Source organism: Pipra filicauda, unplaced genomic scaffold (assembly GCF_003945595.2).
Source record: "Pipra filicauda isolate LSUMZ 115617 unplaced genomic scaffold, ASM394559v2 scaffold1_size10287979_pilon, whole genome shotgun sequence".
In the NCBI taxonomy this organism is placed as follows: Eukaryota; Metazoa; Chordata; class Aves; order Passeriformes; family Pipridae; genus Pipra; species Pipra filicauda.
The window spans coordinates 6,204,936-6,217,675 of record NW_024104310.1 but is presented as its reverse complement, the minus strand read 5'-3'; the positions used below and the strand labels follow the sequence as shown (position 1 = coordinate 6,217,675).

The following is a 12,740-nucleotide window of genomic DNA, read 5'->3' as shown; positions in this document are numbered from 1 at the left end:
CAAGATGGCGGCGGCGGCAGCGCGGCGGGCGCAGCTGGTGCTGGGGCACCTCTCGGGGGCCGCCCCGGGCCCCGCGGCCGCCCCGAGGGCTGTGCCCTGTGCCGGGGGCCCCCCGCGGGCCGCCAGCCCCGACGACGTGGTGGTGGTGCACGGCCGCAGGACCGCCATCGGCCGCGCCAAGCGCGGCGGCTTCAAGGTACGGATGGGAGGGTCCTGCCCCGCCTGCCACCCCCCCGCCTGCCCCTCACAGGTGCTGGGATCCCCTTCCTCGCGTACCTGGGTGCTGGACGCCCAGCTGCCGCCCAGGAGCTGCTCTACTCTGAAAAAGTGTAAAAAAAAGAACGTTTTGCGATGGTTTAAATGCTCGGGGTGGGTGGTCCAGGTGTGGCAGGGCCGGTGGCGTCCCCCAGAAGAGCGGGGCAGCGTCCCGAGGGGTCTCCTGGGACCAGCCACAGTCTCCGCTGTCACCTGCCCTGGCACGCGGAGCATCCCCTTGGAAAAGCAGCGTGGCCTTCACCTCCTCGGACCTGCCACCCTTCTGGAACCCGCCGCCACAGAGCCCTCAGCGAGAACGTAGTGCCAGGATGGCCCTGAAGGATGCGCCTTGTCATCCTTCAGAACGGGTCTCGTCATGGCGGCGGTGCTTCCCACCAGCTGAGGGGCCACAAAATAAATCCTTTCACAAAATTAGTCAAGGGGCTCAGTTTGCTGAATCTTGTCACATAACTCACTGTAATTGTTTGATTTTGAAGGCCCAATACAGTGTGTTCCTATAAAAACGGAGGTCAGGTGAGAAAGCAGTGTGTGTGTTCAATTGCTTGAAAGACACTTGGGGTGAAGACAGAGTAACTCTGTTGCAGCAGGAAAACAACAACCAGTGTAAGCTGAGAAGAAGAGTAAAGCTGCCTTAGCCCTCTGGAGTGGTCTGGGGGTGAACTGGTGGCAGGGCTGTGACTGGTGTTTGCTGGTGGCACTGATCCCCTGTGCTCTCAGGACACGACACCCGACGAGCTGCTGGCTGCTGTGATGACAGCTGTCCTCCAGGATGTCAACCTCCGTCCTGAGGCCCTGGGAGACATCTGTGTGGGTGAGTGAGAACCTCCTGGTCCGGGTGGCTCTGTGGGACACGCTGCTCCTGGTGTCCCGTGGGATACTCATGGGGTTGGGAGGGGTTAGTGTGCAGCGTTGGGTTTAGGAAGGCAGTGTTCCTATTTCACGCCTGTCCTGTCCGTGGTAGGGGGATCTGGGTGCTGAGTGGTGCTGAGCTGGGGTGATGGGAACATCCCTTTGATGCCTGCAAGGGGAATGTAACCCATTGACTGGAATTGTATCTTTGCACTCAGGGAACGTGCTGCAGCCTGGAGCTGGTGCCTTGATTGCAAGAGTTGCACAGTTTCTGAGGTAAACTCCCAACCAGGCTGAGGTTCTCCCTCTGCTCCCCAAGCCTTGGCTGCAGAGCAGGGATTGGAGGTTGTGGTGGGGCTCATGCACTCCCAGGAATTACACCAGTCCACCTTTTGCCTAGAAACTAGACTTCGGTCGAGTGTTTGGAGAACACTGATGGCAAAGGGATGGGGAGGCAGAGGTGAGGCTGTTTAATCTGTTTGTGCTGCCTCTGAATGGGAGATCTTGTTTTGTGGGCTGCACCTGCTGCTTCTCCAGACTGGGAGGCTGTGCTTCTCTCTGCTGTGCCTGATCCCAAAACCATGGAGTGGGCTCAGATCTTTCTGTCATTGTCCAGTGTTGGTGGTCAATGGCTAATACTGAGCTGGATCCCAGATTCCAAATATTTCAGTCACTGTCTGTTGCTGTTGTTTGCTTCTGTCAGTCAGTGCATTACCACCACTTTGGACAGGTGCTGGAACAGCCCACCAATAATTAGGAATATTGCAAAACTTTTCAGGGTTTCTGGCCCAGATCAGAGCTTGAGATCTAGGCCCAGGAGAGAGTTCTGCTCAAAGAGGACCTTCTGAAGACAGACTCATGGGGAAACAGCACTCAGAGCCACTTGCCAATCAAGTGTGGAAGTTATCTTTGAACTTTGCTTTCCCTTGGTGCAGGACCAAATAGGTCAACAAATGTATAAAGGGGTTGGTTTGGAAACTTGAGGGTTAAAGTTTAATCAGGTGGTTTAATGCTCCCTTTAGAGCTTTGGGTTGTTGGTGGTTTTCATCACTGAGTCTTTGCCAATGCTGTCTTGTTTTCCAGTGGTATTCCAGAGACAGTTCCGTGCTCCAGTGTGAACCGGCAGTGCTCCTCAGGTCTACAGGCCATTATCAATATAGCTGGTAGGTGTTGTGGGCACTGGGATCGGAGTCCATGCCTGCCCCACCCCAAGTGCTCATTCCTCCAGTCTCTCTGAGCAGTGAGAACAGTGACAATGTCTTGCGCAGCTGGGAATTTTCAGTGGGGTGTTAGTTGAATACTTTTATAACCTTGACTGGCTGAGTTTATCCCTAGAGAAGTAACTTGGTTTTCTGGGTATAAGTTCTACTGTCACCTCCATATCAGAGCTTCCAGAAGGGTCCCTCCAGTCCTCTCTGGCCCCATGTCAGGTCATGGTCAGTCCTCAGCCCCATCAGCTCCTTGGCCTGGCTCTTGCTCTGGCAGGCAGGAGGATGAGGGAATGCCCATTTGGCTTTGCCAGATGCCTCAGGGGTTTGGAAACCAGAGCTGGGATGGAAATGCTTTTGCTCCTGATGACAGTAAGAATGTTTGTGCACTGCTGTTACAGGTGGCATCCGAAATGGATCGTATGACATTGGCTTGGCCTGTGGGTAAGGAAGTCTTTTCACGGTACTTGCTTAGGCTTCCCGAAGATAACACTCTGTCCCTCTGCAATAGCCTGCCCAAAATTAGCTTTTTAACTAATCTCCAACTAACTATCGTCTTGGAAGACCAGCAGCTGTCTTGGAAAAGAAATTAATGTCCTACCCGTGCTAATAAGTGCTCTGCAGATTTATAGGAGCTGTTCTGTGGTGGATGAAAAGGCTGTTCTCTGTTTCAGTCCTAAAATCATAAGAAGTGTTTATTTTTTAGAGGATTATGTAAATGTTAGGTTGGTTTTGGAGAAATACTAGTGACCACATACACATTCACTTTAGAAGAACAAGTGAAAAAGTGTTCAGTAATCCTGAGGGTAAAATACTGAGTTTCTCTTTTTCTTTACCTTGGTGATTTTAAGTCTTTTTTGAATTATTACTGCACACAGTTATCCATCAGTCCTTAGGAAAAGGTTTATATTTACAAATTCTCAGCACCTGCACCTGCACATACACATTGAGCAAGATTGAGAACACTCTTCCCTTCTTAGGTTGCTGCAAAATAAAGAGCTCAGCAGGACACGTGTGCTCCTCTGCTGTGGGCAGAGTACCCGGTGTTCATGGGCAGTGCCTGTGCTTGAACACATGATGCTTTTCATAGCTTCACTTTGAAACAATTGTTTCAAGAAATTGAAGCTGAAGTCAAGTAATGCAGTGTCCTTAGAGCTGGTTTAAATTGCTCATAGCACTTACTGTAAGCTGCTTGGGGGGAAGACCTTATTTTCTCCTTGTTTTTCATTTTCCAGGAAGAGTGTATGTGTTATTTATTCTTGATGAGTGTATTTGTGTGGTGCAGAGTATAATTCAAACCCTTTTCCCATCGTAGGCTTCATAATCTGGACTGACTTTGCAAAAGCTCACCAGTCTTAAGTGATGGCAGTGTATTTCTGCAGTAAATTTGAGTACTTCAGTGTGTTAATTCATTTGTAGGTCAAAGATTGCAGCCTCTGGGATCCGTGTCTTAAATTCTTTGTATTGCAAAATATAAATGATGCAACTCACTGAAAGCTCTTTGTCATGGTTTGCTTAATACTTCTCTTATTCCACTGCCAACCTGTTCTTAAGCTCTTAAGTGGCATGTTTATGGCTGTTGACAATCTCACTGGAAAATCCAGCCCTTGAACCTTGGGTTTCTCATTATGTTTGAGGATAAAAGTGCCAGAATCATTAGCAATTCCTTCCTAGCTGTGGAAACACGAGAAATTAACTGTTGACATTGGTATCCTGTTCCAGTGAAACAAGGACCAATTGAACCTTGCAATCTGTTTTCATTTCATGATAATTCGTACATTGATGATTAAAGAGCTTCTGCCTCAGCCAGTTCTTAATTAGCAGTCTGTGTTTCTGTGGGATAATAGGAAAGCCTGTTGTCAGGATACTCAGTTTTGATCAGTCTTAATGAAGCAATTCAAATTTTTCCTGTGTTTAGTGTGGAAACAATGTCCCTCAGAAGTGCAAATAATCCTGGTGATATCAGTTCCAGCATGATGGACAACAGCAAAGCTCGAGACTGCCTTATTCCTATGGGGTAAGTGTTTCCCCTTCCCACAGTTTAAGGGTTTCCTAGATGCTCTGTCTCCTCAGTGGCTGTAGTTTCAAATCCATCTGAATTCAGGGAGCTTGGAGCTGTGTTTATCAGCATACTCCTTGGCAGTGGTGGAAAATTAATGATGTGAAATGGGGGAAGAAAGGCTGAGAGAATTGGGATTGTTCAGCCTGGGGAAGAGAAGGCCTCAGGGTGACCTAATTGTGGCCTTCCAGTGCCTGAAGGGAGCGTCCAAGGAAGATGGAGAGGGACTGTTACAGGAGAATAGAGTGATAGGATAAGGGGTATTAGCTTCTACCTGAAAAGAGAGCAAGGTGAGATTACATACTAGAAAAAAATTTTTTATTCTGAGGCACTGGAACAGGTTGCCCAGAGAAGCTGTGGCTGCCCCATCCCTGGAAGTGTTCAAGGCCAGGTTGGACGGGGCTCTGAGCAACCTGGTCTCGTGGAAGGTGTCCCTGCCCATGGGAGGGGGTTGGAACTAAATGATCTTTAAGGTCCCTTCCAACCCCGGCCATTCTATGAAGATCTGCAACTCTGAGGAAAGATTTCCTTGTCTTAAGCTCAATGGCTTGATGAGCAAGAAGAATGGATTTGAACCTTGTTTTGGTCCTAGATTTGATTCAGGATTTGTTTCTGCCAGCAGTTCTTGGTTGAGAAGGCAGCAGTTGGCTTTGACACTAAAGCCAGTCCTTGTACCTTGTGTTGTCTCAGTAGAAGCCAACTGCACCTCCATTAGATGTGTCCTTGTATTAACTCTGCGATGTTGTTTTCCCCAGAATAACCTCAGAAAATGTGGCGGAGAAGTTCGGGGTTTCCCGGAAGAAGCAAGATGCCTTTGCCTTGGCTTCCCAGCAGAAGTAAATGCAGTTTTTGTTGGGGTTTTTTAACCTTTTAGTTAAGGGATAAATACAGCTAGAAAACAAACCGCTATTTCCCAAGAGAGATCAAGTGCAGCCTTCTTGTTGCCTTCCAATCCTTAATAGTGAGTAAGGAAGCTTGAGATTGTCTGACCCAAGATCAGTGCGTGTCCAGGGTTGTGTGTGATGAGGAAAACTGAACCCAGAGCTGTCCTGGGGATGGTGTGACTGACCCTGCACAAGTATCACCAGGCACATGAACCCTGGGCAGTGAGTGCCCCTGTGTTTTTCAGCACATGCCTATGGCTGAGGGGTTGGAACTGGATGATTTCTAAGGTTCCTTCCGATCCAAACCATTCCATGTTTCTATGATACAACCTCGGTGAGGTTTCTGGAACGAGTCAGTGGTGTGGTATTTTCACAGTGGCGTTGGCTCAGGATCACTGGAACCTGAATGTGGGAGCAGCAGCAGAGGGAACCTTTCCCAAGAGGGAATAGTTGAGCACAGCTGTTTGTAGGGAACTGCTGAGCTTGTGAGAAGAGTGGCTTGTCCTTGCTGCAGGTGTTTGGCTCTGAGTCCAATCCTACCTCTGATAACCTTCCTCTTGGATTAAATCACTGCCAAAGTCAACTGACCCTGGGATCTGTGGGGCTGTACTGGCAGAGCAGTGGCAGGTGATGTGGTAAAGCTGCTGCCATTAAAGAGTTAAACTCGCTCTCAGAGCTCTGTTTAAGCATTGCCCCGGTCCAATTATTTATCTAACACAGGAAGCCACTGCACAGGGCAGTTAACCTTTAAATTCTGGCCCTGCTGCTCAGGGAACTTGGCATGCCAGCCTTTCTCACTGACGTGGGACTGATAACCAAAAGGGTATGTGAATGTGATCCTCACGCTCACGTGAGGCAGGGGGCGACTTTCTGGCCTTGGTCTCAGGATGTCTGTGGAGTTACTGAACTGTCCTTCAGCACTTTGCTCTAACTCACTTACCTGAGAGCATTGAAAACTTTATTAGTAAAAGTGTAAAGTGCTGAGGGGGTAAAACAAGCTTTTGGTCTGCAATTTGTATTCCCTTTAAAGGATTTACCTCTGAAAGGTAAATCCTGTAAATCAGCTCCACTTTGGAGGCTTTTAAAATACCTTGTTGATAGGAAAGATAAAATCTGTGTGGCCTGAGCTAATTCTAGTTTAGTTAATTGTATTCTGCCTACTTATATCCATCTGGTCATGGCAGCTGTTCCCTACTGCTGATTCTGATGTCTCAGGGACCAGGTTCTGTCCTCAATGCACCCTTACTGCTAAAGGTCTTGCCCAGAGCAGCTGTGGATGCCCCATCCCTGGAAGTGTTCAAGGCCAGGGTGGAGGGGGCTTGGAGCAACCTGGGATGGTGGAAGATGTCTCTGCCCATGGGCTGGAATAAGTGATTCCATTCTACAAAGTCATGCTGAACTATGCAATGCGCATTGCCTTGTTTGGAGTTAAAAGGCTACAGTTAAATGATAGAAGATTAAAGTCTGTGGTCTAAAGCTTAACTTGTCTTTAGTAGGACAAAACCAGGAACAAGTGTAACTCAGCCATTCCTTAACTTGTCATAAGTCATTGGCATTATGTGGAGGCTTAGCCCATGTGCTCTGTTTAAACCCTCAAAAGTAAGAATTGATGTTTGAACATCAGGATTCATTTCTTTTCATACACTTGTGATGTGACTGTACCTCTGGACAAGTACAGCTTCATGTTGGGAGCTGGTGGTGGTCAGTCAGTCACAGAGGTGTTGATGGGAACAGAACAGGGATCTTGCTCAGAAATGTGTGATCCTGTGACCCAGGTCTGGGGACAGTGCCCATAATGTTGATGTATAGGTGAAGAGTTTGTCTTCCCATGAATGGAAAGAAGAATTTGCCTGTTGTTTTGACGGCCACTCAGCAAGGATGTACCAAGTCTCACCTTAGTTCACTCTCTAACTGTTTTCCTTCATTTCAGTTCTCCTCCAAAATATCTTAACATTTCACACTCTTCTTTACCAGAGCAGCAAAAGCTCAGCAGATGGGACTGTTTAAAACTGAGATTGTTCCAGTGAAGACCACTGTTACGGATAATCAGGGCAACCAAAAAACAATCACAGTGAACCAAGATGAAGGGATTAGGCCCTCCACGACCCTGGAAGGCTTGGCCAAGCTGAAACCTGCCTTCAAAGAGGACGGAAGCACTACAGCAGGTCAGCTCAGCTGCTAAATCTGTGGTGTTTCTCTGGTTTACCTGCCTTTCTAGAACATGCTTAGGCAAAAAAGGTGTTAACAGGTCTTTTCCAACAGGTAATGCCAGCCAGGTCAGCGATGGAGCAGCTGCTGTTCTCCTGGCAAAACGCTCGAAGGCAGCTCAGCTGGGACTCCCAGTCCTGGGGGTGCTCCGGTCCTTTGCTGTGGTGGGGGTCCCACCTGATGTGATGGGCATTGGGCCGGCTTATGCCATCCCTGTTGCTGTGGAAAAGGCAGGTAAGAACCCCCTGTCATTCACACAGTGTTTGGCAAAAGGGAAATCAGACTCCCTGTGCGGAGATTTAAGATTACATTATTCAAGCATGAGCAGCTGTTGGCCACAGGAGCAGTGAAATTAAATTCCACACCTTAAAAGAGGTCCTGCCTCTGACTGTTGCAACACTGTTCAGTTTCCACAACAGTTAACACTAAATCACTCGCAGTGTGTTCACTTCTTAACATGACCAGCATTGGGGGGTGTGGAGTTTGTGTTTGGTTTTTGAGGGTTTTTTACGTTATGGCTTTGGCATCATTCATTAGGTTAATCAGCTTCTATAGCTGATGATTACTGTTGTGCCTGCCTGCCATGGCTATGGTCACATGCCCACCTGTAGCTTTATCTTTCACTTTCAAAACACCCTTCAATCCTTAATCCCCCTGCAGAGAAATTACAATTAATCTAAGGAAATTTGGCAGACTCATTGGCACAATGCTATGAACTGTGATGTTTTGCAGTCTTTAGACACTGCTGCATGTAAACACATGTACAAGTGTAGATACCCCACGTGGAGCCAAGGTCCTTCTTTTGTCATTAGTGGATAAGAACTGGAATTCATGAACTGGTGCTGTGAGTGAATTATTCTCTTTGATATGAGGCAAAAACATCTCTTTTTAACTCCTTACTTTTCTGGCCCATAGGTCTGACTCTGAATGACATTGATATATATGAAATTAATGAAGCCTTTGCAAGCCAGGTGAGTGATCATCCTGTTTGAGTTGCTGCATTGCTTGGCAACGGAGTGTATTTTCAGGTTAAGATTTGAACTTGTTCCACATATTACCTCTTTAGCTGAATGTTATTAACATGTGCAAACTATTTTCCTTTTCCTTCAGATAAAAACAAGCTTATGCAGCTTAATATTAGGAAAAAAAGTCCACTGAATAAGAATGTGATCTTTGCTATTGCACCCTTGCAAAATCTGTTTCACCAGGGCTGTAATTTGTTGTCAGGTGGTGTTTGGAGGCAGGAAACTTCACTACTGTGTCTTATCAGGAACAGTGTGGCAGCAGGACCAGGGAAGTGATTCTTCCCCTGTACTCAGCACTGGTGAGGCCTCACCTCGAGTGCTGTGTCCAATTCTGGCCCCCTCAGCTCAGGAAGGACATTGAGGGGCTGGGGCAGGTCCAGAAAAGAGCAACGAGGCTGGTGAAGGGACTGGAGCACAAGTGCTGTGAGGAGAGGCTGAGGGAGCTGGGGTTGTTCAGCCTGGAGAAGAGGAGGCTCAGGGGAGACCTCATCACTCTCTACAACTCCCTGACAGGAGGTTGTAGCCAGGTGGGGGTTGGTCTCTTCTCCCAGGAACCAGCAGTAAGACAAGAGGACACGATCATAAGCTCTGCCAAAGGGAGGTTTAGGTTGGATATTAGGAAGAAAGTTTTTACAGGGAGAGTGATTAGACATTGGAATGGGCTGCCCAGGGAGGGTGGATTCACCATCCCTGGAGGTTTTTAAGATGAGACTGGATGTGGCACTCAGTGCCATGGTCTCATAACCATGGCAGTGTTGGATCAAGAGTTGGACTTGATGATCTCAAAGGTCTTTTCCAACCCGTCTGATTCTGTGATTCTCTACAAATCTGTGACATGTCTGTCAGCATGTGTGTGGGCTCAGTTTGAGATGAAGTGGATAGTTTTATCTCACTTCTCTTGTAACCAGTTCCACTCCTTTCCCCTGGGAAAGGTGGTCTAGCTGGAGTCAGGCCTCCAAGTTGGAGGAGAAGAGCCGAGAACAAATGGGGACGAGAGCATCAGCATGAAACCATTCCCTGTGTCTTTCCAGGCTGTGTACTGTGTTGAAAAGCTGGGCATTCCCATGGAGAAGGTGAACCCCCTGGGAGGAGCGATAGCACTGGGGCACCCCCTGGGCTGTACTGGTGCTCGCCAGGTCGTCACTTTGCTCAACGAGCTGAAGCGCAGAGGGAAGAGGTGAGTGCTGAGGATCAGTGCTGGCCTAAACACCTACGTGTGTGTAACTAACACAGGCTCAGGAGTCACCACAGTTTTGGGGTCACCTTTTTCCATCCCTTGGATGGCTTGGAATGTGAATTCCCCATGTTTCTCTTGTTGGCAAAGGAGAGCAGTGGGCAGCTCATATTTATTGTATTTTTAATTTGTATTTTTCTCCCAGATGATGTAAACCTGAGCTTGTCTTTTTCCTAATTCCATCTGTTGTTTCAGAGCCTATGGAGTTGTGTCCATGTGCATTGGAACTGGCATGGGTGCTGCAGCTGTGTTCGAGTACCCGGGGAAGTAACTCCAGTACTGAGAGAACAACACAACAGCTCATTCTCTGCCTTCCCTAGTGATAGCAAATGATTTGCACTGTGAAATCAAGTGAGATTCATTACTTCACAATTTCTGCCTAAAATTTGTAAATCTAGTAGAATTAATGGAACAGCTCTGCTAAGCAAGTAGGGACATGCAAAACTAGCCCGTGGCTTCCAGATATGAGAAATTAGCTCAGCTGAAGTTCAACTACAGGCCCTGGTCTGCTGATTATGAATTAATATTTTTAAATTAATTGATCTCTTTATTCTGTGAATATTATCAAAGAGAAGTAGTTCACAGGACAGTATTTTTGTATGGCAAATTGTCTTAAAGGGTCACTCAAAATGAAAACATCAGTGCACATGAAAAGGCTTTTCCAGGTGGGTGTTTTGTTTTTTTTTTAAGATTTAACCATTTTTCAAGAAGTTTAAAACAGCTTGTTTTGAAGCAAAGACTTCAGATTTCCTTTACAACTGTGTCTGTCGTATGCAAGTCATAAGTTGTGTGTGTCTGACATTGTCCCTACAGTGGAGGATGTGCTGTAGCTTGCTGCTGTTGGAGTTGCTCTGAAGCCTCCAGTGGGGGAAAGTGGAAGGACTGGAATGTAATCTCCAAGGAAGTGCCTGAATAGAAAGGTTCTGTTGGATTGCTAGAAGCCAGGAATTTGGAAGTGGCCATTCCATCTTTTACAACACGTCTAATTATCTGTTTGCGTGACTCTATGGATAAGCTTGTGCTTAATCTTATTTACTTACCTAACATAAAGCAAAGTTCAGCATTATACTTACTGCAAGCACCACATGAACATCAGTGACAGCTCAGTCCTTCAGTACTAACACAAATGTGTGTTAGATCTTGTGTCTTCTGTCATCCCTTATCTGTTCTCTCTGATCTGAACAGGAAGATCACTGAAGCTCAGAGTTAATGGCTTGAAAAAGAAATGTACTCATTGACTTTGATGTGTTAGAAATGTTTAAGTTTGTAACAAACAGAAGTTCTTTGTCCTGACTCTTGTTTTTGCACTTAATAATACAATTGGGTTCTTGCAATACATTTGTTTCCTTTTTATGATGGTTGTTAGTTGAAGGTCATGATGAGTTAGAGCTGTTTGATATCTCACATTCCCATGCTGTAGCCTCTCTCACTCAGCAATCAGGCTGTATTTTAGAGCCAAAAGATGGAATTATTTAGAGGGGTTAAAGAGGCGTTAGCATCCTCAAGAGTCTTTTCACACTGAGGTTCCTGTGTATAACCTGAGTTGCTCTGTATGAGCTGTAGTGCATTTTCTGTTCTTCTCCTGTGTGGATCCCTGCCCCTTCCCACACACACTGCCTTTGACAAAAACCTTTTATGTGAGGGGAGTGGAAAACTTTAACAGGCTCAGAAGTGGGAATTTCAGTGACCTTTAGCTAAAATAATACTAAAAACATTTAAAAAGAAGTGAGTAAATGGGAACCATGTGGGGGGAAAGAATGAAGAGGAATAAGGGTTCCTCCCTCTGTTGCTGTAGGGGATGTTCTCAAGACCCAAGCATGATGAAACAGGCAGGTTGGTAATTTTCCAAGGAGTCCAGGGAAAGCTGGCTCGTCTCCTTTTCATGTAAGGCATCGAGAAAAGAACCTGGGGAGTGCTGGCCTATTCACCAATTCTTGCTTTTATTATGTGCCAATGTCCATTTTAATGTCAAACAAATAAACGAGGCAAAGCAAAAGCTACTTTAAGGTAGGAACAGTCTTTAGCTGTAATTTGAGGTGTGCTGGGCCATGCAAAGGGCTTTGACTGGACTTAAACAGCTGCTTTGCAACTTAAAACCTTGTTCTGTGGTTAATGCTAAGCTTATCACAGCAATAAAAGCAACAGCATAGGATGAATTTATGACTGGTTAAGGTACCAGAGAATTTTTTTCTTCCTAACTTAAATTTTCATTCTGCTAAAATTCCAGTCCCTATTAAAAGAACAAAAGTAGATGAAAATACAGGCTCAGCTGCATTCAGCCTGTTACCTTGACATTTGTTCCACACTGTCCTGTTTAAAGGTCGTCATCATTCCTCTTGTGCATTCCTCGTCCTCTGATGTGCAGCTTGCAAGGCTTCTCTCCCAGCACTCCAGCAATGGTCACAAGAGCTTCATAGTCAATGTTGCTCCTAAAGCACACAGCAAAAAGACAGTTCAGCTACAGCAACGTGCAGTTCTGTGTGGAGGAAAAAGGGGAGAATGGTGTCCTAAGAGTGCTCACAATCACAGGTCCTTAACATTAGTGTCAAGTCCAGGTGACAGTCTTACTTCCCAGGGCTGTGCCCCACAGGTACATACAGGGTGTTGGAAAAGAATGGTTGAGTCTGTGCCTGAAGACATTTGATTATTAACCTCATGTTTTTAAGAAGAGTATCTTCCTACTTGTAAAATTGTATTTAAATAAATGAAACAATGCTCTGCTGAGAGCAAACACCTGCACTGCCTTGATGTGAAAACTCCTCCCTGTGACAGGCAAAGTTTGAAGCAGAAAAGTTTCTGTCGCTCCCCTAAGTCTCACAGCATAATTTGCCAAAGGCTAATGCCACTCAACATTCCTGACACTGTTCCTCTGAAGGACTTCTCTGCGTCCAAGTGACGGTTCTGTAAAGGCCTGAGGCAAACGCCTGTTCTGCCAGACAGCTGTTGTTTCTTCCTTCTCATAAAACAATTCCCCTGCAGGAAAACCACTGATTTGGG

General features: G+C 46.5%; 2 protein-coding genes across 4 annotated transcripts in view; one reads left to right on the top strand and one right to left on the bottom strand.

Annotated features, from left to right (window-relative positions):
- Nucleotides 1-12,479, top strand: ACAA1 (acetyl-CoA acyltransferase 1). Its single transcript, XM_027733419.2, has 12 exons — nt 1-196; nt 994-1,087; nt 1,344-1,401; nt 2,209-2,288; nt 2,735-2,777; nt 4,252-4,350; nt 5,148-5,228; nt 7,251-7,441; nt 7,539-7,718; nt 8,400-8,455; nt 9,541-9,686; nt 9,939-12,479. Exons 1-12 carry the CDS (start codon nt 5-7, stop codon nt 10,012-10,014), a joined length of 1,296 nt encoding a protein of 431 aa, XP_027589220.1. The 5' UTR covers nt 1-4; the 3' UTR covers nt 10,015-12,479.
- DLEC1 (DLEC1 cilia and flagella associated protein) overlaps nt 11,663-12,740 on the bottom strand; it is a 34,875-nt gene continuing 33,797 nt past the window's right edge. For all 3 annotated transcript variants that reach the window (XM_027733411.2, XM_039380674.1, XM_039380675.1), the window contains one exon: nt 11,663-12,172. In XM_027733411.2, the coding sequence (XP_027589212.1) occupies nt 12,058-12,172 (115 nt within the window). In that variant the 3' untranslated portion in view covers nt 11,663-12,057. The remainder of the gene's footprint in view (nt 12,173-12,740) is intronic.

What these genes read in the sequence shown, in the direction of transcription:
- ACAA1 (XM_027733419.2), top strand. Translation starts at nt 5, where the DNA reads ATGGCGGCGGCGGCAGCGCGGCGGGCGCAGCTGGTGCTGGGGCACCTC. An exon ending in CCTGGGAGACATCTGTGTGG is followed by an intron (nt 1,088 to 1,343) that starts GTGAGTGAGAAC and finishes CTTTGCACTCAG; the next exon opens with GGAACGTGCTGCAGCCTGGA. An exon ending in GCCTTGGCTTCCCAGCAGAA is followed by an intron (nt 5,229 to 7,250) that starts GTAAATGCAGTT and finishes CTTCTTTACCAG; the next exon opens with AGCAGCAAAAGCTCAGCAGA.